This window comes from Schistocerca cancellata, chromosome 2 (assembly GCF_023864275.1).
Source record: "Schistocerca cancellata isolate TAMUIC-IGC-003103 chromosome 2, iqSchCanc2.1, whole genome shotgun sequence".
Classification (NCBI taxonomy): Eukaryota; Metazoa; Arthropoda; class Insecta; order Orthoptera; family Acrididae; genus Schistocerca; species Schistocerca cancellata.
The window spans coordinates 912,718,505-912,742,973 of record NC_064627.1 but is presented as its reverse complement, the minus strand read 5'-3'; the positions used below and the strand labels follow the sequence as shown (position 1 = coordinate 912,742,973).

The 24,469-nt window shown below is 41.9% G+C and overlaps 1 protein-coding gene across 1 annotated transcript in view; it reads left to right on the top strand.

Moving 5' to 3' along the window:
• Nucleotides 1-24,469, top strand: part of LOC126162855 (UPF0430 protein CG31712) — an 88,252-nt gene that overhangs the window by 17,278 nt on the left and 46,505 nt on the right. The window contains exon 2 of the mRNA XM_049919630.1: nt 10,396-10,539. Coding sequence (XP_049775587.1) covers nt 10,396-10,539 — 144 coding nt within the window. The remainder of the gene's footprint in view (nt 1-10,395; nt 10,540-24,469) is intronic.

The following is a 24,469-nucleotide window of genomic DNA, read 5'->3' as shown; positions in this document are numbered from 1 at the left end:
TGCGCATTGGCCACACCTGGATGATGCACGGTAATTTATTGCGCTGCGAGGACCCACCTCTCTGTCGCTGTAATTCACCATTGATAGTGGTCCACATTTTGTTGGACTGTCTGTTTTTAACTGCACTCAGGCAGACGTTTGCACTGCCTGATACACTCCCTCCACTTTTATCGGATGACTCTGCCATGGCAGGCTTAGTTTTGAGTTTTATTCGTGCAGGGGGCTTTTATCGCTCGATCTGAGTGTTTGTCTCTCTTTGTGTGTGTGTGTGTGTGTGTGTGTGTGTGTGTGTGTGTGTGTGTGTGTGTGTGCGTGCGTGCGTGCGTGCGTGCGTGTGCGTGCGTGTTGAGACTGGCCTTTCGCGTACAGTTTTAGTTTGGACATTTTAGTGTGTCTCTTGGTGGCTGGCTTTTCCTTTTTTTGTTTCCATGGTTGGCCAATCACTGTAACACTCGGTGTGTTTTTAATTCCTATTTTCTGGTCGTTGTCTATGTCTTTCTTGTTCTGCGTCATCCCTTGTCATCACCGTTGCTTGTTTTTGTTCCTTGTGGGTGTTTCATTGTTGTGGAAAAAGCGACCGATGGCCTTTGTAGTCTGGTCCCTTCAACCAACCAAACAAATAAACAAACAAACAACCCCCCCCCCCCCCTCTCTCTCTCTCTCTCTCTCTCTCTCTCTCTCTCTCTCTCTCCCTCCTTCCTGTATGGCTTACGTTGTGTTGGCTGAATGCTGTTCTGCAGGCAGACTGGGTGAGGGGGTACGTTGGGTTGAGTAGATGAGGGGAGATGTGAGGCAGGAGGATGAGTTCGGGAAGGGTGGCTGATGGCTTGGAGAGAGGCAGCAGGTATATGGGATGGGAATGTTGGAGGGTGAAGCAGAAGGTGCATGAGTAGAAACATGACACACGCATGATAATGATTTGGAGGATGGGGTTGGGAGGGGCTAACAAAACAGAGGAAGTGGAGACATTGAGGGTCGGGGAGAAGCAAAGTTGGGGGTCCTGTGGCAGGGTGGAGGTGGCTCTGAGACAGGAGGTTAGCAGAGACTGAGGTCAAGAGTTTTACAGGAATTAAAGATGTGTTGCATCCACACCCTCTTTCATACAGATTCCCATTCCCTCCTGGGAACCCTCTCCCCGGCGTCTCTCAGGCCAGAAGACTGTTACCACCACTCGGCCACGACGCGCACCATCTGTGGGCCCCAAGGTTGCCCGCTCTCATACTGTTTCCGATCTTGCAGACGCCTGTACGCCCCCTGTGTCCTGCCCTCCACCATCTCAGAAAGAGAAGGAGAAGAAATATAAATCCCAAGACAAGGTGTCCCCAGTGCCCGCAGAGGTGCCAACTCCCTTCTTGCAACCTGAATCAGACATCTTATTTATGGATGTCACCCCATTCTTGTCGGTGACAACTACTGACAAAGTGACCTGACACCCTCCTCAGCACCTTCTTGCCTACCTTGGACTCACATCACACAATCATCCAGTGGAACTGCAACAGCTACTATTGTCACCTACCAGAAATGCAATGTCTTGTCTCTTCTTATTCTGTGTTCTGTGTTGTTCTTCAAGAAACACATTTTTGTGACAACCACTCTCCCACTTTATATGGTTATTGGGCATTCTGTTAGAACCGTGCTGGCTCTGGGATAGCATCTGGTGGGGTCTGCACTTTGATTCACTTCGATGTCTTGGTGACTGGATCCCCCTACGTCCCCCTACATACCACCTTGGAAGTGATAGCGGTTAGAGTGCAAATGACTGCAGCAATCACCATTTGCAATGTCTACCTCCCTCCAGGTAGACCACTTGCTTATGTTACATCATCTACCTTAAATCAGCACCTCTTGCCCCCGTTTCTCCTCCTTGGGGATTTCGATGCCCACCATCCACTGTGGGGAAGTGTCACATCAACGGGTCGGGTTATCCTAATTGACCAACTTATCACGGTCTTTGATTTGTGTCTTCTCAACGATGGTTCCCCTACCAACTTCAGTGCCACTCATGGCTCCTTTTCTGCTATTGATCTTGTGATTTCGTCCCCTGCCCTTGTGGTTTTCCTACATTGCTCATCCCATGATGATATTTGTGACATTGACCACTTCCCAGTGACACTATCATTACCCTGCTGCCGCTAGGCAGACAGGCTCCCACCTTGGGCATTCCGCAAGGCCAATTGGCCTTTATACATGTCTGCTGTTCGCTTTGACACCTCCCTCGCAAATTCCATTGATGTAGTCGTGCAAGGCATCTCTGCTGCTCTTCTTCATGCTTCTGCCACTGCTGTCCCCCTATCCATAGGGCCCCCTCGTCATCGGCTGGTAGCGTGGGGGACCAAGGATGTCGCATTCACTATCCAGGACCGCCGACGGGTGCTGCAGTGATTTAAGTGACGCCCCTCCCAGACCATCCTCCTCACTTTCAAGCGTCTTCATGCTAAGGCTCGTTACATTATCAAGCGGAATAAAAAGGAATGCTGGGAGCACTGTGTTTCCTCTCTGGGGACATATACCTCTTTATCGCAGGTTTGGTCAAAGGTCCGTTGTGTTCTGGGCTGCCAGCAACAGTCAACTGTCCAGGGTTAGAACATTCAAGGAACTTTGTGCACTGATCCATTGGTCCTTGCAGAACACTTTGCGACACACTTTGTGATGGCATCGTCGTCCGCTTCCTACCCTCCTGCCTTTCTCCAGCAGAAATGTAGATTTGAACAGGCCCCCTTCCATTTCATCCCACACCATGTTGAGCCCTAAAATGCTCCTTTCACTGAATGGGCATTGGTGCGGACCCTTAGCTCTTCAAGAGACACAGCCACAGGGCCAGACTCCAGTCACAATCAGATGATTCAACACTTGGACATTCCCCAGAGGCAACAGCTCCTCAGGGTCTTCAATCACATCTGGCTCATGGTTGCTTTTCTGCCTCAATGGCGAGACAGTATAATTATCCCCATCCTTAAGCCTGGGAAAATCCCAATGTGTCTCAACAGCTACCGCCCCATTAGCCTTACAAAAGTGCTCTGTAAACTGCTTGAAAGGATGGTCAACTCCAGATTATGTTGGGTACTTGAATCTCGGGGCCTTTTGTCACCATGTCAGTGTGGCTCGCGGGCAGGGCAATCTCCAACTGACTATTTACTCTGATTGGAATCAGCCATCTGACAGGCTTTTACTCTTTGTCGGCACCATGTCACAGTGTTCTTTGACTGACATAAGGCATATGACATGGCTTGGCACCATCACATTTTAGTTACCCTCCATGACTGGGGCTTCCATGGTCCCCTTCCTATTTTTATCTTACCGGCTCTTCCGGGTTCGAGTTGGCACTTCACTCAACACCCCTCATATTCAGGAGAAAGGTATCCCACAGGGTTCTGTGCTAAGTGTCACACTCTTCCTCATTGCCATAAATGGGCTTGTGACCTCTGTTGGCCTCTGGTTACCCTGGCATTGTACATTGACGATTTTTGCATTTGGTGCAGCTCCCACTTGATGGCGTCTGCTGAGCACCAGCTCCAAGGTGCCATCCGACAGGCATCTACTTGGCTTCCAGATTTCCTCCTCCAAAACGTGGGTTATGCATTTTTGTTGGCGACCCACAGTACACCCTGATCCAGAACTTTACTTAGGCTACCAGCTCCTTGATGTTGTAACACAGTCCCGTTTCTTGGGCCTTATTTCTAATAACCAGCTGACATGGCTGCCCCACATTCGCCACCTAAAGCTACGTGCACGCGGAAGCTTAATACTCTCCACCTCCTGGTCCACACATCATGGGCTGCAGACCATTCCACTCTTCTCCATCTTTACCATGCTCTGGTTTTGTCCACCTCGATTATGTTAGTCAGGTTTATGGCTCAGCAGCTCCTTCCACTTTGAAACTCCTTGACCCAGTCCATCATTGTGGGGTGACTTTCGCACTGGTCCTATTGATAGTCTCCTCACAGAAGCAGGGAGTCCCCCCCACCCCCCCTTACACATCTGATGGAGCCAACTCCTTGTTTCTTGTGCAGTATCCATTCGTCAATTCCCTGACCATCCTGTATACCCTGTGCTCTTCACCAATGAGGGATGTCTCCCTGCTAACACCTGCCCATGGGTGGGATTTCTGGTTGGCATGTGTCTCACTACCCTCTGCCGGGATCTCCATCTGCACTCACTGGACTGTGCCCCGTATCTTTCCACCCGTACACCCCCCCCCCCCCCCCCCCGCGCAACCCATGGATGGTGCCTAGACCATGGATTAGGACCGCTCTCTTCCAGGGTCCTAAGGTCTCTGTTGCTCCTATGCTTTACCGGCGTCTTGTATGTGCCATCCTTGCAGTTCCAGTGTGCCACTGTCTTTTACACTGATGGTTCTAAGACTACTGATAAGATTGGATACGCTTTCACGTCTCCTACCAGCTTCGAGCACCATTTGTTGCCAGGATCATGTTGTGTATTTACAGCAGAGCTTCTATCCATGTACAGGGTCCTCCTTTTTGTTTCTCAGGCCTCCCTCCGTAGTGTTTTAATTTTTTCCGACACCATGAGCAGCCTTCAGGCTATTGGTAGATGCTACTCTCGTCACCCCTTGGTCTCTGCCATCCATGACCTTCTCTCTGCCCTTGAGCAGGCCGCCTGTCCAGTCATCTTCCTCTGGGTCCCGAGTCAATGTGAGAATCCCAGGGAATGAATTGGCTGACCGTTTGGCTAGAGAAGCAGATACATACCCCCTTTTCCTTTCATGATTCCAGCTGCGGATATGTGTATCTACGTCAGATCTCTCATTGCCCAACAATGGAATGCAATCTGGAGCGCTACTGCTCATAGTAAGAAACTCCACACAATCAGGGAGTCTACTGCAGTTTGGGGCACTTCTTACCGCCCCTCTTGGAAGGAGTCCACTGTTTTATGTCATTTACACATTGGCCATACCCGGCTCACCCATTGTTTCCTCCAACGTAAAGACGCGCCCCCACAATGTGCTTGTGGTGCCAGACTGACGATATCTCAAATATTGGTGGCATGTCCCCTTCTTTCGACCCTTCGTGCTAAGTATAATCTTCCTGCTTCCTTAAATTTATTATTAGTGGACGATCCACAGGTGGTTGACCTGGTTCTCGGTTTCCTCCGTGAAAGTGGTTTTTATTTCCAGATAAGGGTTCTCCTTTAGTCTTGGAGCAGGGGCAGGTTGGTTGTGATTGGGACTCCTTTTGCAATCTTCACAGTCTGTGACCCCATGACCACAACCCCTCCCCCCCCCCCCCCCCCCCCTCGCCCTTTTTTCCAGTATTTAGATTTGGTCTCACCTTTTATGCTTATACTGTGTGTGTTTAATGTTCATTCTTTTATAATTTGACTCCTCTGACTGAATCTTCATTTTTAGCAGACACTCTTTCTTATGTAACCCCCTTCGGAATCGCGGGACTGACAACCTTGCCATTTGGTCCCATACTCTCTCAATTAGTCAATCAATCAATTGCCAATGAGTGGTTTGTTGTACAAGCAGTGACCACAGTTTGCACCTGTAAGGCTTTTGGCGTTACATGATGACCTAACAAGTGATCACAAACACTGACAGAGTAACTGTTTTGACAGAGAACCTTATTTGATTGGAGCTTCAGCTGTAGCAACACACACTGTTTATAGAAATTCTGTATCCAATCTCTTCTAAAGTTTGATTCATCTAAGCATAGTATCAAATGTTTAAAGGTTTGAATTTGTTCTACATTGCTGTAAGAGCCCTGGATATATGCTGTTCTTTGAGAAGAGTGAGGAGTTGACAGAGTTTGTACCTACAGAAAAAACTTGCATGGTTAAATGCTTGCTTCTGACTTTTGTCAACAACATTGTGAAGAATTTGTGATTGTCAGCCATCCACAGTCATGTGTTTGAAGGAAAAATGTGTTCACTTAGACACTTACAGATGCATTGAAGTGTTTTCATATCCTGACATTGTGTTGTGGATATTTTTCATAATACAGATGATGATTATTGAATTTTTGTATTGTAGGTTATAAATTAATTTAATTGCAGCAGGATCATTATTGGAGTAGACCTACATGATTACCAGCATACATTTCGAAAAAATGACATTTTGTCCATGGTGAAAAATGATTTAAATGTTTTATACATTTTTGTATAATACTTAAACATCTGTTCCAATACAGATCATTTACTCAGTGCAGCATCCAATGTAATACAGCCTTACAGTCAGTGCCCCATTTACAGGGTGCAGCAGTAAGAGTGGCCTATTTTAAACATTTTATTTGACCTTGAAGATATACAGCTGCACATTATTAGTGTGCACTGTTATAAAGAGCACTTCACACCTCTTTATTAGACATGTCACTTTTTATAAATTATGTCCTTTAGGCATCCACCATTGTAGGCGGTGCAATTTTCAGAATGAACATACGAATTTTCCATAACGTTGCGAAGAGCGTCACTTTTTGTGGCCTTTATTTTGGCATGAATATTATTTTTTAAAGTCTTTAGTAGTTGGCTTTTTAGCATGCACTTCGGTTTTCAGAAATTCCCACAGAAAAGAAAGAGGGGCGGGGGGGGGGGGGGGGGGAGGCGAGGAAATGAATTGAATTTATGTCATTAAAGAAAGAAACAAGATGCTCTAGAAACATTCTGCGTAAGACTGTCATGGATATTGTGGCTGTGAGTGTGGTTGCACTGTCCTGTTGGAACCAGGATAACTGTGTATGGATGTTCTTAAGAGGCATAGCCTGAATTACAGACTGTTGCTACATAACAAATACCAATTTGATGTTACTATAGCAGTGCCACCTGCATCATTCTCAAAAAAGCACAGATCAGTAACACACTGCATAGACATTCCACACCAAAAAGTAACTTCTGCACTATGAAATGGTCTTTCATGCATTTAATGAGGATTGGTTGCCATCCTGTAGCTAAAGTTTTTTTTTTTCCATGTAGCTTGATAAATGAAAATGCAACATGTTGGACATCATGAAATTCTTTAGAAAATAGGGTGTAGTGCTAATTATCTCCAGAAGCTTTGTACAGAACTTGTGATGTGCTTGCTGATCTCAAGGCAATAATTGTTTCACCACTTGAAGCTTGTAGGGATGGAAATATATATATGCAGATGCAACACCTGTCACACACTTTTGTCCAAGACCATGAGCACTTGCAATGATAAATGGACTGATTGCAATGGACGTTGCTGAAACGCAGCTGTTATTGTTGGTCAGGATCTGGACCATGCATGGCCTACCAAGTGGTGACTTATTTGTTGGAGGTACTGTTGCTATTAACTGCTGAACCCATCTCATAATCGACTTCTGGAACTGAAACTGAAGAAGACGACCAATGTCGAAATATTGCCAAAACAAACTGTGTCATATTGACACAGTCACCAAATTTGAAACATGTTTCAATTGTGAACACAAGATGTTCATTTAACTAACGATTCATGCTGATTGCCACTGCTGTGAAGCTGTGCAGTGTGCACTGGTACTAACATCAGCTCTCTAGGAAGGAATGTTCATCAATGGTGCACAACCAAAAATGCATCATTGTATCTACTGCACCCTGTACATGTGTACTCTACTGACAAAAAGGAAAGGGTGGGTACTGTAGCAGGCAGAGGCCTAATATGTGAATTGCAGAAGAGTGGCTATACAGTGTGTGTGGCAGTGGGTACTTCTACCAATGTTATGCCCTTTTTGCTACCATACCTTTGCATATGAAGTGAGGAGAAAAATACGTGTCTCCATGCCTCTATCTGCATTCTTCAGCTGTGTCCATACCAGGCGCTTGCGTACAAATGCATGGTGCTGACCAGGGCAGAGAGGCACAGAATGAGCAGTGTTTGAAGGTGTTCAGAAATGTTCCAGTGTGCACTGCATACATCAATAAAGATTGAAAACAAGAAATACTGTCCAAATAGAGTGCTTATGAACAAACCATTTACTATGCTGGTACAAACACTGCTCAAAACTTGTTCATTGTAGCACAAAGTGGCACAGTTTGGCATTCACAACAGATGAACCACTCTGCGTTGCCCTCTCGCCTAAGTTTTGCAGAGCACAGGTGGCGGGGCCAATGTGAGAGCAGCTTTGTACCTCATGGTCCCTAAGCAAGATGGACAATGGGGGTAGAAGTAGTGCACAGTCTTCCTCAGACACTGACTCTTTAAATTTATCCATCAGTATAACAAGAACAATGTTTCCTTGCTTCAAAAGATTTCCACTGAGCATGATGGCACACTAGAATTGCATTCGGGAGAATGATGGTTCACATCCCCATCTAGCCATCCAGATTTAGATTTTCCGCGATTTCCCTAAATCGCTTAAGGCATGTGCCAGGATGGTCCCTTTCAAAAGGGCAGCATGATATCCTTTCTCATCCTTGTGCAACCCGAGCTTGTAGTCTATCTCTAATTACCTCATTGTCAGTGGGACACTAAACTCTTATCTTCCTTCCTTCTTCCAGAGATTCCAATTTCAGTTATACTTTCATGTGAGATATAATGACCTCTTACAATGCTAGCAGTGTGATTCTGATGCTCTTTGACATCTGTTGTCGTGCATTGTGTGTGATGTGTCATAGACCTATACAAACAGTTTAAAGTCTTCCTATTTAAAGTGGTTTATTGTCCAGTACAACCACATAACATTTCGAAATGAAATTGCACATAATTTCATTTTGAAATTTTATGGGGTTCTGCCGGACAAAGAACCATTTTAAAAAGAATTTTAATGGTGACTGACCACCAAAATTTTGTCTTTCACTTGCTTCTGCTTGTACTTGTTTCATAAATTTATTTCGTTTCATATTGCTTTGTGTGATTCTGCAAGGTATCTTGCTTCACAAATTCACTGGTAATCTTTTGATCATATAATATAGTGTATTTACTGTTTGTTGTGAGCTGTGTTTGACATTTATCCACTTGAGAAGGATGCTGCCATTCAGTACACAAAGTAGAAATAGTGTTATCCACTTCAAAAGGTTGCTGCCATTCAGTACATAAAGTAGAAATAGTGTCTAAGTTGTTTTGCGTGTAGTTGCCCTTTGACTATACATTCCTGCAGACATCGTCATTATCAGCAGCAGGAGCAGCAGCAGCAAATACTCACAGTGCACTACTAACTCTATATGATAAATGGTTTGTGTATCGAAAATAGTGAAAATTGTATTTCACTTCCCTGGAGCACACATGATAGTATATTCATTTTCGTGATAGTATATTCATTTTCTGTTGAGCGTTTGTTGTCCAGGCTATCTCACTGTCGGCTGAATCAACTTGATCATGTACCAGAACAACTCCACACAAAAGTAGAGCACATATAACAATAAACCTTGAGCTTTTAAGATGAAATTGAAACATGAAATTGACAGTAGCCACAATTCACTGACTCATAATATGAAAATTAAGCCTTTTCAGCCCCCTTATTTTTATAAACTTTTCTTATTATTCCTTGTGTTAGGAATCCAATCCATAAGTATTTGCTGTCGTTTTCAATAGACCCTTTGCAGTAAATAGACAGGTAGTAGGTAATGGAAGTGGACTTGATTTTTTCTGGGAAAAGAATTAAATCTTCATGTTTTGTAGGGATGTGGTAGTTCTTGTTTGGAATAGCTAGGATTATGGTCTTGTTCGTGCAAATAAATAATCAGTAGTCAGACTTCTCTGAATTGTCTGTGGTTTTTTTTTTTTCCCCCGGTGTGTTACTTGTGAAGACTTTAGTCCCAATTTACTTGTTTCTTAATCTTGTATTCTTTCCTTCAGCTCTGTCTGTGTTTTCTTTTTATCCATTCTCAGAAGTTCTGCTCTTGTTTTACCTCGTTCTAATACATGGTCAGATTGTTTCCTCTAATTTTGACAACTTTGCCTCAAATAGGACCACCTCTGTATAGTTTCCATTGTCCTTTCTGCTTCAGAAAAACTGTTGTCATAACAATCAATGTTTATTAATTCTGCTTGCTTTTGGTTTTTGAAAATAGCTTGAACAGTGTTGAAATATTGAGCATGTATGTTGGTACATCATGTTCCGTCGTGGACCAAGTTAATGTAATCGCTGGATTTTTTTTTTTTTTTTTTTTTTTTTTTTTTTTAGTGTGATTTATTGCTTTTTCTGGTACATTTTTCTGCCTTTCTTCAACTGAGTTTTGGATATCAAATCTTTAAAAGTCTCTGTGCTATTGACATTCAAGTCCCCACACACGTACTTTCATGCAACTCGGTGCTTGGCTTACTTGTTGACTTTTCAGTATTGTGGGGACACACACATTGTTACCTTAATTCATCTGATGGTGGGTGTAACTGTTGTTACACTTCTTGACTTTTTTAAAATGACATTAGTATAGACTTTCTAAGTTCTATGTATTATGCTGTACTTCATAATGCTAATGGCTCATTCTTTGCAATTTATTTTGAAGGAAAAGGTCACATTCTGGATCATCAAGCTGTAGTTCAGATGCTTCAGACGACGTACCAAGAACTGGTGGGCACTCTAGGAAAAGAAGTTACCATGATCGGAAAATGGATGAAGTTGAAAGACTGGCGGAGATGGAAAGACAGAGGTGAACATATAATTCTAGCTCTACACAATAATTTAATTATAATGCATTTTGTACTAAGTGTATATTTACATGGATTTTTTTGCGCTGTCTTAGCCATTGTTTGCTTGCAGCTAAAAAAATAGTGATTTTGCTGGTATTTCTACTACAACCAACTGTTCCTGACTTAACAGTTAGTAGTTTGAGTTGCTACTCAAAACTGCTCATGGACAGTTGGCAACTATCGAAGGAAGTCAGAGAATTTTCTCAACTGGCAGCTTGTCGTGTCCTGGCATCGGACAGAGGAAACATGTGAGAACTTAAAGGCGGGGGTTTCAGGTCAGTCTGCAATTTCCGACCAGTTCAGAGAAAATGCAGAAAGGCAAACTTCCAGTGATGCCAGGTGATTGCTTGTATCAGTGACAAACACAGTCGCAGGGCACCCACAAGAGGTATGGATTTTGGGATTGCATTAGGATATTTGTAGGAGGCTCATAGAACTCAAGGGTCTGAATAACACTTTTTTATTGCATTGAAACAAAATTACTGTACTGAGGGCTATTTTTAAGCATAAAAACTAAAGGATTTGACTGTTGCCACAGTAGGATTCAGTGCTGGAGTCAGAGGGGTTCAGAGCTAACGCAGCACCAATCATTGGCAGCATCATCAAGTACAAACATCTGAGCAACATTCCAAGTGAGAAACAGACTTGCCCAAGGCAGGCGTCAAATGACACGGAGTTGGCGTCCAAACGTTCTGACTTAGAACTTGTCTGAATATGAAAATCTGGGGTTTTTATTGGATTGTGGTGATTCACTGTTTCTCCCTATCTGTAGTTGGCCTGCTAATCGACTGGCACTCCACAGGCATCAGCCCATTTGATCTGTGGATCTTCACTTCCATGGTGCCCCTGGCCAACCATGTTCAGGTCATTTCCTTAACTCCTAGTCTGTAGATAGGGATGTTCCTGGCCTTTACACCAACTTTATACTAATGAACTCGTTTGGTAGCAGCCAAAAGCTAAACTTCACTGCACTTCCTGGTATGGCTAACATAACAACAGTGTTCTACATCACTTTGCTCCTCCCTAAGAAAGGAGACTTCTCCCTCAGGAATGGGGACTGCTGTTCCAGCAATTTTATTTGTGTCCCATCTCACTCTACACTGTGTGAATCCATTGACACTCCTGTTCTTAGGAATTAGGATCATGTTTGCTGCATATGCTCAGACATGTCTGTTTGTGACTAACATCAGCTGTGGCACCTTACGACTATATCTAGACAGTGTATGGAGTTACCAGTTAATTCTCTGAACAGGAACAACTGCCCTGAATGTCAGCCGTTCAGTCTCTTCTTGTTAGTGCTTACCTCTTGTGTCCTAAACACTACCGCCTATGTCCACCACCTGCCTTACGTCTCTGGGTTCCAGTATTGTAGTGCTCTAGCTGGCTTCCAGCAACCTCAAGCTTAGCAATCGATAACTCAATAAGTCGTCAATACTTGACACCTCCCCCATTATATACATCGTTTGATTATCACTTTAGTTTTGTTTACATTTTGCACTTTCGGCCATTTTTCACTTTTAGATAAACATCAAAATTTATTATTTTTGAGTTTTGCAGTGCCTTGTGTTACCTTTGAACCCTGCATAGAGCTGGCATTGGTAACAAGGGTATGACCTCAATCTGTTCAAAAGTAATGCAGATCTGATCACCTGATTGAGCAAATATACTTTTTACTACAAATGCATTCCATCTCTAACCCTTTGCATGTGTTCACAATGGTCTTCCTCACACACACTCTACTACAACTATCATCGCCCATGCCTTACCAGCTAACTTAAAACAGCCCCTCCAATATTTTCAGTGTTTAAACAAACAACATAAAACACATTGGTGAGTGTAACTACTCCTGGGAACAGACAAATAATGATATCAAGACATTTTTGAGAAACTATGTTGCTCTTGGAAAGCTGTTTCCTCCTTTGTCTCTGCTATTTTATGACCTGCTACTTTAAGGTATTTTGTATTACATGCTACAATGGTATGTCCAGCTTTATTTAAGAAATGTTCCTCTTTTCCGTGTTTATTATACAGCAATCAGTGTTCGTGTTTATAGCTGACATTAAGAGCACTTCATAGGTCGCAATAGTTCTTATTATTTGTTTGAACTATATGAAAACCTGTGTTCCATATCCTTTACATTTGCATAAAATGTCGTTTGTGTGTACCTTCGATCAATGCATGCGTCCAGTTGTTGTCATCACACAAAATTGTCAAGCCTCCATCTTTTGTAGCAACAAATAACCACTGGTCGTGACTTCGTGGGATTCAAATACTATCATTTAGTTTCGCAACCTTCATAATACTGTCCAGGTTATTTCTGTTACTAGTTGTAGCATATCAGCTTCACACATTTCATGATCATACATGGACATAAAAAAAAACTTTTGCTTACAAATTTTCCGAATATGATCTAACTCTTTACACAACAATTTTTTGTTGCACAGTTTTGCGTAGTGCAGCTTTGATTTGTCAGGTAACAAATAATCTTTCTCTATATGTGCATGAATAAATTTTGATCTCCTTCAGTCTCAGAAAGTAGGCATAACATTCTGTATGAAATAAAACACCATTTTCCTCTAAGGAACATTCAATACATCTACATCTACATCTACATCCATACTCCGCAAGCCACCTGATGGTGTGTGGCGGAGGGTACCTGAGTACCTCTATCGGTTCTTCCTTCTATTCCAGTCTCGTATTGTTCGTGGAAAGAAGGATTGTCTGTATGCTTCTGTGTGGGCTCTAATCTCTCTGATTTTATCCTCATGGTCTCTTCGCGAGATATACATAGGAGGGAGCAATATACTGCTTGACTCTTCGGTGAAGGTATGTTCTCAAAACTTAAACAAAAGCCCGTACCGAGCTACTGAGCGTCTCTCCTGCAGTCTTCCACTGGAGTTTATCTATCATCTCCGTAACGCTTTCGCGATTACTAAATGATCCTGTAACGAAGCGCGCTGCTCTCTGTTGGATGTTCTCTCTCTCTTCTATCAACCCTATCAGGTACGGATCCCACACTGTTGAGCAGTATTCAAGCAGTGGACGAACAAGCGTACTGTAACCTACTTTCTTTGTTTCCGGATTGCATTTCCTTAGGCTTCTTCCAATGAATTTCAGTCTGGCATCTGCTTTACCGACGATCAACTTTATCTGATCATTCCATTTTAAATTACTCCTAATGCGTACTCCCAGATAGTTTATGGAATTAACTGCTTCCAGTTGCTGACGTGCTATTTTGTAGCTAAATGATAAGGGATCTATCTTTCTATGTATTCACAGCACATTACACTTGTCTACATTGAGATTCAATTGCCATTCCCTGCACCATGCGTCAATTCGCTGCAGATCCTCCTGCATTTCAGTAAAATTTTCCATTGTTACAACCTCTCGATACACCACAGCATCATCTGCAAAAAGCCTCAGTGAACTTCCGATGTCATCCACAAGGTCATTTATGTATATTGTCAATAGCAACGGTCCTATGACACTCCCCTGCTGCACACCTGAAATCACTCTTACTTCTGAAGACTTCTCTCCATTGAGAATGACATGCTGCGTTCTGTTATTTAGGAATTCTTCAATCCAATCGCACAATTGGTCTGATAGTCCATATGCTCTTACTTTGTTCATTAAACGACTGGGGGGAACTGTATCGAATGCCTTGCGGAAGTCAAGAAACACGGCATCTACCTGTGAACCCGTGTCTATGGCTCTCTGAGTCTCGTGGACGAATAGCGCGAGCTGGGTTTAACACGACCGTCTTTTTCGAAACCCTTGCTGATTCCTACAGAGTAGATTTCTAGCCTCCAGAAAAGTCATTATACTCTTAACATAATACATGTTCCAAAATTCTACAACTGATCGACGTTAGAGATATAGGTCTATAGTTCTGCACATCTGTTCGGCGTCCCTTCTTGAAAACGGGGATGACCTGTGCCCTTTTCCAATCCTTTGGAATGCTACGCTCTTCTAGAGACCTACGGTACACCGCTGCAAGCAGAGGGGCAAGTTCCTTCGCGTACTCTGTGTAAAATCGAACTGGTATCCCATCAGGTTCAGCAGCATTTCCTCTTTTGAGCAATTTTTATTGTTTCTCTATCCCTCTGTCGTCTATTTCGATATCTACCATTTTGTCATCTGTGCGACAATCTAGAGAAAGAACTACAGTGTAGTCTTCCTCTATGAAACAGCTTTGGAAAAAGACATTTAGTATTTCGGCCTTTAGTCTGTCATCCTCTGTTTCAGTACCATTTTGGTCACAGAGTGTCTGGGCATTTTGTTTTGAGCCACCTACTGCTTTGACATAAGACCAAAATTTCTTAGGATTTTCAGCCAAGTCAGTACATAGAACTTTACTTTTGAATTCATTGAACGCCTCTCGCATAGCCCTCCTCACACTACTTTTCGCTTCGCGTAATTTTTGTTTGTCTACAAGGCTTTGGCTATGTTTATGTTTGCTGTGAAGTTTCCTTTGCTTCCGCGGCAGTTTCCTAACTCGGTTGTTGTGCCACAGTGGCTCTTTTCCATCTCTTACGATCTTGCTTGGCACATACTCATCTAATGCATATATATGTCTGGACATAAACACATCAACATCCGATTATGTAATAATTGGTATTTGTTCTGTTGTTTGAGAGCAGTTGGGAGCTTCTTGTCTTTATCATTATCCCAAAATAAATGTAAGTATTTAACTATTTGTACTGGATTAATTATGTGAGTTTCTGGTACTCCTTTCTGCTCATTTACTATGGCACACATTAACAACTCATATTCCCTTTGTAATTCAGTATATATTGATACCAACTGTGTTAACTGTTCGTTAACAGTAGTGATCACAGCTAAGTCCTGTATCTTCTGACAATTACTGATACTACCATATTCTTTCATGTATCTGTGAAACTTCTCTGTAAATTTTTTTCTTTTTTTTCTTTTACAATTATTAACTACTTTTAAGGTTTCTTTGCCTACTGTAACTTGCTCTTTGATTAACTTAAGCAATGTGTCCCAGTTCATTTTTAATGAAATCAATCTTTAATTCGTAATGTGAGACATCCAGTTCATCTTATGTTCCAAACAATATTTTACTAATTTCCCCCTATGAAATTTAATATTGTGAAAGGGTGTACACTGCTGCAATACAGCTTACCAGCTGCAACTCTCCTGTCACTTTCCCCATCTGAAATTCAAGAAAAAGTTGTATTTTAGTAGAACTCCTTTGAGCTATTGCCATGCACCCTTAGAAATGTCTCTTTAATCAAGTGACCACATTTGGGTCTTTTGTCCTTACTACAGTGTATGGGCCAAGCCATTGTGTGTGTAGCTTAGAGCTTTCGCCCCTTGCAATGCTTTCGTCATATAATAGAACTTGATCACTTATTTTAAATTCTTTTGGATTCTGATTTCTATCGCATTATTCTGCTGTTTATTATGATCCCCGACACATTGATGCATCTGTCTCATTTCTCTTTTGATTTGGTTAAATAATCAACATAAGTATCAGCTGTAGGCTTTCTTTGCAACTCACGCAGAATGTTACATTCTCTACTGAAGTACAACTCATGTGATATATAATTTGTTGCACTATGAGGTGTGGTATTATACACAAATACTTCATATTGGAGCCATTAGTCCAATCTGATTGTGCCTAATTGATACAGCATCTCATTAATTCCATTATAGTTCAGTGTGATCTCTCTCATGCTCTATTTGATGGGGGATGATAACAAGAAGTCTGTTGTATCAGTCTTCAATAATTTGCACACTCTTTTTACTGTATTGCTCAAAAAATTACTGCCATTGTCACTAAGTATTACCAAAACCTAAATCTCAATTTCCACCAGGACACGAACCACGAACTGTCCTGCTTCTGTATTGGTTCTGCTAACCTACAGTACCAATATCACACTTGTCAAACACCCCATCTGTGCACCCACCTGTGGTTGCATCATGGAATTGCTTCAAAATTTACACTTTTTCTGCAGCGATTATTTTCTGCTAATCGTCTTCCATGGTTATTGGCTTTTCCACACTTTTACTTGCCTCAGTTTTCAGTTTTGATATCAGATGACTGTGCTTCCTTATTCCGAACATTTCATGAGACGCTAGATTGGTTTTGCGATTTTTTGTATAACACTACTCTAATTTCAGTCTGAACTTCATAAAATGTGAGGATGGATCTCTAATTTTTCCAGCCCATTGTAGTTGCTTATAATCTACACTCTCTCTCTCTCTCTCTCTCTCTCTCTCTCTCTCTCTCTCTCTCTCTCTGTTTCCACTGTGCTATAATTTCTCTCTGCATTGTTCTAGATGTGTGAGCAACTGAAAGGTTTTTACACACATCCCCTCAGCTGAGAACAGCACCAGTCACTTCCTGGCTAGTGTAAGTTATTGTTGTAAAATTTTTAGCAAAATCTGAGTACTGTGTTACTAGCGGGATTGAATAGCTTCTTTTCTAGCAGTTGGAATGTGGCAGCTCATTCATGTTTAACACCTTTGTTGAGCAATGTATGTAGTGGTTTTGCCATTTTACTAAAGTATCTAAGAAAGCATCTGTAGCACACATCTGACCTGAGAAAATTCTTTCATTATGTTCCACTGGGGCATTCTGCTACTGCCTGTACCTTGTTTGAATCAGACTTCAGCCTGTGTTCAGTTATGTTCTAGATATGTTAATTCTTACCCTAGAAATTCACACTTATTCAACGGCATCTTCAAATTGTCTGTCTCACTCTTCTAGAGAACCTTGATTAATGGAAAATTGCTGGGCTTGTTGAAGGTACAGTTACATTGCCCTATAACATATGATTTATCTCCTGTTGTAATGCTTCTTGCTGTGCTTCTGGTATTGTGTATGGATGAGAGCCAGTTACTCGAGCTTCTCCTTCGGGCGTCAATTTTATTTGATGCTGAACTGTATCTGTATACATCATTGCATCTCATATCAGATGAAATATATCCTTATATGCAGAACATACTCTCTCATGGACTGCTTTTCTGTGGCATTTAAATGGTCTAACCGTGAATTCTCTCGTAGCAGAATGATTCTTGATTCGTGCCTCCCCCTCCCCCAACTCAACTCAATACATTTTCTACGCTACACATAGTCTGCTTTGCACTTTTGCTAAATTGCAGAACTTCTTCCTTGTTAACACTTTTAGTATGAGACACTCAGTAGAAGCTGCCTCCTCTTGTGTATTTAACACACTAATTAAACAAGCTCTCTGAGACTGCAGATGTGTGTGCAAGTTGCGCTTGCATGTGTGTGTGTGTGTGTGTGTGTGTGTGTGTGTGTGTGTGTGTGTGTGTGTGTGTGTGCGCATGTGACTACTGCTGACAAAGGCCTTAATGGCCGAAAGCTATGACTGTGTGAATCTTTTTAATGTGCCTATCGCGGATCAGCATCTCCGCTATATGGTGATTGTTACATTCCATCCTGGATTTTCCATTGTTTTAGTTAATTAAAGAAGAGTTTCTTCATACTTTCACCAGTGCCTCTAGTAAGTACATGCCTCCGTGCAACTCCTGTTTCTCAACAGTGCCTTACCTTAGGCTAGTACCTGCAGCTTTTATCCTCAAAATTCTCTCCTTATGAGGACCCAACTTTATTGTAGCCACCTAACCTGCCTTATTCATGTAGCTTCCTTTACTCATTGGTGATATGTCTGCTTTCTGGTACCTTGTTCAATTCACCATTTCTTCAGCTTACTTTTGTTTCCTGGCTTCTCTGAGAGACTTGGAGAATTATAAATACTTACTGCAGACACACATTGCAGTTCCAAAATCTGTTTGTGGCTTTCTAAGCCATTGTATACTTGTGCTTTGTTTTTCTGTCTCCGTATGCAATTTAACGGGCTTGCCCCCTATCCACAGGGTTCCCTTTATGTAATCAGTTGCCGGCCGAAGTGGCCGTGAGGTTAAAGGCGCTGCAGTCTGGAACCGCAAGACCGCTACGGTCGCAGGTTCGAATCCTGCCTCGGGCATGGATGTTTGTGATGTCCTTAGGTTAGTTAGGTTTAAGTAGTTCTAAGTTCTAGGGGACTAATGACCTCAGAAGTTGAGTCCCATAGTGCTCAGAGCCATTTGAACCATTTTTTTTGTAATCAGTTACTACACCATGTTTTGTAAAGAAGCCTCTGCGGCTTAGGGGATATCCAGTTCCCCTCCTAATAGATGAAATTTACATTCCACTCTTAATTCCTGATCTATTCTAACACCCAAACCTCCAGATGTCAGACACCCAGATCGGTACCAAACACTGTACGTCGGTAGAGTATCAACCAAAACTCTGATTTAGTTCATATTATGTGCTCTAGTCCAGCAGAATGGGCATAAACATTAATTAAAAGTAACACCAGAACTGTGTAGGACATCAAAAGCATAACTGTGAGTATGTAGCACATGTTGCTTCTGTGGGGAAGTTGGTAGAGTGTTAAATCCTCGTACCATGTATCCTGGGTTCAAACCCTGACAAGGAAATATTTTTTTACTGTATTGTGTGTGAAAGTGTATATGGGACGTGTTTATAACAATAAAAAGGGCTGTTTGGGTTTTAAAGCAATGTTCTCTTGGCACTCTGCTTTCACTTCGTTTCCTTGAAAGTAGTAACCCAATAGAGCACATTTGTAGTTTCACAGCATATACAATCAGAACATAAAAACAGACAAAATTGCATCACATGTACAGAAGAAATAGAAGTAGTAGTAGTAGTAGTAGTAGTAGTAGTAGTAGTAATTAATATTTTAAAAAATAATAAGATCAATAGTAAGTATATAACATTCAACCGACAAAGTGAAAGCAGACAACAAAAAGAACATTGCTACAAACTCCAAAAAGTCCTTTTACATATCAGTAAAATGTCCTACCATATAACAGTTAAAGAAAAATTTTCATCAGTGGGGGTTTGAACACAGGACAATTGGTACAGTAACCGTACGTTCTCACCCTAACAAGGTCTACAATACATCTACTCACAGATAAGCTTTTACTTTGCTTTGTGGCCATGGACACATGTTCTTCTGGATGACATCACACAGCATGAACTTCTGGTACATATTCTACCATCGTACAACATTTGGCACTGATCTGAGTGTCTGACATCTGGAGGTTTGGATGTAAGATCTAAAACTGCCACCCCAAGTGTGTGTGTGTGTGTGTGTGTGTGTGTGTGTGTGTGTGTAAATAAAATAGAAAGAAACATTCCACATGGGAAAAATATATTAAAAACAAAGATTCCATGACTTACCAAACGGGAAAGCGCTGGTAGATAGACACAATAAAACACACACACACAAAATTTCAAGCTTTCACAACCAACGGTTGCTCCGTCAGGAAAGAGGGAAGGAGAGGGAAAGACGAAAGGCTGTGGGTTTTAAGGGAGAGGGTAAGGAGTCATTCCAATCCCGGGAGCGGAAAGACTTGCCTTAGGTGGAAAAAAGGCCAGGTATACACTTTTGCGCGCGCGCGCGCGCGCACACACACACACACACACACACACACACACACACACACACACACACACACACACACACATATATATATATCCATCCACACGTATACAGACACAAGCAGACATATTTAAAGGCAAAGAGTTTGGGCAGAGATGTCAGTCGAGTCGGAAGTGCAGAGGGAAAGATGTTGTTGAATCACAGGTGAGGTATGAATGGCGGCAACTTTAAACTAGCGGAGGTTGAGGCCCGGCGGGTAACGAGAAGAGAGGATGTACTGAAGGGCAAGTTCCCATCTCCGGAGTTCTGATAGGTTGGTGTTAGTGGGAAGTATCCAGATAACCCGGACGGTGTAACACTGTGCCAAGATGTGCTGGCCGTGCACCAAGGCTTTCAAGTTGCCGCCACTCATACCTCACATGTCATTCAACAACATCTTTGCCTCTGCACTTCAGACTCGACTGACATCTCTGCCCAAACTCTTTGCCAGCGCTTTCGTTTGGTAAGTTACATCATCTTTTATACTTACAATACATTTAAATTTTAAACTTTTTTCAGATCTGTACCCAATCTGGTTTCACAGCTACTTCTTCTTAAACAAGATAATCGGTGCTCCGTTGTCAAGAAGCTATCTCAATGGACTGCACTCTGTGGGCTATTCAGTTCTACAAATTCATTTTTACTTTCACAGTCTGTTTTAAATGCTTTTCCCAATTCAGCATAAGTTGACAATAATCTTATGCATTTCTGTCATTTTCCTGCTTTTTATTTTTAATAGATAACTCATCATTCTTGGTTCATTCTCTAGCCCTGTGTCTTGGCCTATCACGTGTGAAACACACAACTGGCTTAGCTTTCTTTTGGGGTCCTCCCTGCCTCAATAAACTGCAACTTTCACACCTAGCTGACTTCAGAATCTCTCACTATCAACACACTTGAGCTGATTCTACTTTATGAATTATTTTCTCAAGCCGGCAGTCTCACACGAAGTGCCCCAATTTACCACATATTTTGCACTTAATATTACTTCTGCAATCCTTAGACATGGCTCTACACATCCACATGAGAAATGCTTAATGATAACTTACCTCATTTTACCATGATAATTATCACTAGATTCTTTTTCTTTGGTAGACAAAATTGCTGATACTCCCATCAAATCGAACTCCGTGGCCTCAGTGTGATTTTTTCATCCCCCTTGCACATGTAATTGTCTGTATGCACTCATGGCAGTCTCTAAATGAATACTGCTGTACTTAAAATTTTACTACTAGTGACAAAGATCCCACCAGTTCTGATGCTGGCATTGCACCGTGGACAGCCCCATAAAATTGGTGTTGAAGCCTTCGATTCTCCCTTTGGTTGCCCGTAGGGAAAAGTCTTACATCAAAGACTAATGTGTTTACATGCATAATTTTTTAACAAAATATTTCTTACTACTTCCTAAATTGAAGATAATTCATGCATGAGGAGTTTACTTCGTGCATTACCCTGTGTGTGGGTTTTTACAAATTTTAATAGTATTCGCTGGTCCACGTCACTCCCTACTTCAAAAGCTATGTCCATATTATTTATAAATTCATGTAATGCAGACTTTGTACCATCAGAAGTGTAGGGAATGGCTTTAGGGACATTGCTAACACTAATGTTAGCTACTTCTTTACCCTCTGCAACTGCAATGTTGGTTATGGTCGTGGCACACTTTTTTGCTGACAACCTGTACATAGTTGAGTCGAGATTATGCCACCACAAGTCCACTTCACTACATGCCTGTTGTACCATTTGATACGGGACTGCACAGCTCCCATTGTGTCCTCAGTTGTGTTGTTTTTTGCTGGGTTGCATGCTTAGCTGCTGCTCACTGCCCATAGCCTACCTGGCTGCCGCTGAAGGACACCTTGCGTCCTCTGGCTCCGAACTGTGCTGCCCCTGCCATGTTGCCATGTTGCCATTGAGTCATTGACCTGACAGTTCTTTTCGAACAGAAACTGCTGCTCAGGCTTGTTGTAGTTCGGCCGTTACTCACAACGCATATTCGTTCAGTCGTGAAGACAGCCGCCCTGGCCCTGATGATCTAGCATCAGGCTGTGGACCTCTGCTTCTTTCTTCAGCTTTTCTTGCTCTGTCTGTTCTCACTGGAGTAAAAGTGCTGCTTATAAGAAGAGTGTCAAAGTCGTCAGTCCAGCCATGACATCAGGCTGAGTATGTACGAAGTACCTGTCTAATCTCAAAATCAGAAATAAACCTCACATGGGGCACCAGGAATTGTTTGTTTATGTGGTGTCCTGGCATAGGACAGTGGGAGCGTATGAGAACTTAATTGGGGTTCCAAGCAGTTAGGGGCAAATGCAGTAAGACAAACTCCCACTGATGTCAGGCAGTTGGTTGGACAATGCCAAATACTATAATAGGATGCCTGCAAGAGATGGGGAATCAGTAAGAGTACTTGCAGGAGAGTCGAGGGACTCAATAACACTTGTTTATTGTATTCAGACTAAATTACTCGACTGAGAGCTGTTTCTAAACATCACAAAAATTGAAGGATTATACTGGTGGCACAACAGAAGTCACTGTCTGAATCTGAGGGTTTAGAGGTAACAGAAGTAGCAATCACTAGCAGCATCATTAAGTACAAAAATTTGAGCAGCATTTATCTGAGGCTGACATCGAGCAATCTGGCATCTGTATGGAGCTGGCATCCAAAAGTACTGACTGAATATGAAAATCAGGGATTTTTATAGGATTGTGGCAGTATACTGTTTCTTTGTACCCGTAGTCTCTGCTAATCCACTGGTACTTTTTAGGCATCAGCCCATCTGACATGTGGCTCTGTCCCTCCACGCTGCATCTGGCCAACCTCATTAAGGATACAGGGTACTTATAAAGGATGGAAAAATCGAAATTTTTATGTCTTTATTAAAGTCTTTCCTGCACTGATATATACAGTATAGGGTTTCAAATGAAAAATGGCCTATATATACCAAATTTTAAAGTTAATGTCATTTATGCCGCCATGCCCCCTTTATTTCTGTTAGAGAAACCAGTATTATTTCGAAAAGAGCTGTGAGCTTTCTGTTTCCAGTTATTACACGTATGATCTATTGGTAACAGTGCAGGTTTCTAGTGTCTGTAAATGATTATCTTTGCTAGTATTTATTTTTGTTTTGCTGAAGCTGTTTGTTCACATGTTACTGAATGTTATTTGCCCAAGTGCTACATATATATCTGTGGAAGTACATATCCTTTAGTGTGCAATAAATACGAACTATGCCATACATAAAGAAATACGATAAAAGGAATTTCTGTGGTAACCAGGTCACAAACAAAGCAAGCCATACTGTTGAAAGTAACTTATGTATCAGTTCTTCAGGGAAGAAACTCCCACATGGCACACCTCCTGGTGATTCAAATTTTTATGTTAACACTTTGCCGGCAGCACTAATTTGGAGTACTTGGCATGTCGCCGGCCGTTCATGACATCATCAGGAGATTATAAATCGTAATGCTTTACTTATCTCATTGTTAGTTCTCATAAGTTCTCAACCCTGTTTCCCTACTTTCATGAAAGTTCGAAGATATACATACGTAAATAAATACAAAATTTGTTTGTTTCATAAATTTGTTTATTTGCTTTGTCTTTGGTACTTAGAATTTCTCTTTCATATGATATGCAGCAAAACAGTCTCAAAGATGTAACACATCTCCACAAGACTTGCACATTAAGTTTGTTGTTCTTTTTTCGTTTTTGGAACATACATGGCAGTTTCTTAGTTTTTGTTTATTCATTTCGGAAATACACGGGTCTTGGTGTTGCTTTATGTGATCGGAAAATCGGTCAACCGGATCATGATGAGACGTGCATGATGTAGTGGCAACCTCCATATCGTCTCTTTCGTCTGCCACGATGAAAGGGCACAAGTACTTATAAAAACAAAAAACTTGTTGACATGTGTAACTTATGCTACCTAAACAAATCACCAACAGAATGCAAAAGATACGGAAGCGCTGTCGCCGGTCATTGCGTGATATCATGCTCACAACACCACTGTGGTGTCGCTGGCCACTGAGCGATACTATGCCCATGCACCACTGTGGTGTTGCCGGCCATTGACCGCTATTTTGCACACGACGCCACTGCGTTGTTGCCGGACGGCAGAGTGTTAACAGTGAAACTGTTTGTAGTGGATTTGTTGTTGTTGATGTGGGCATCTTATCTTCTTTGATAAAGGAAGTGGCGAGATGTAAACAATGTGATGCTGTAGGCTGTCTGGAAATAACTGAACAACAAAGTAGCATGAAGGGTTTAGTATCAAAATTGGTTGTTCTGTATAGATCCTGAAATAAATCTACCTCGAAAATGACTTTGAACATAATTCATATTATGTGAATTTGAAGTTAGTGTATGCAATGTGTGCAGTAGGAAAAGGAAAAAAGGCTGCTCAAACGT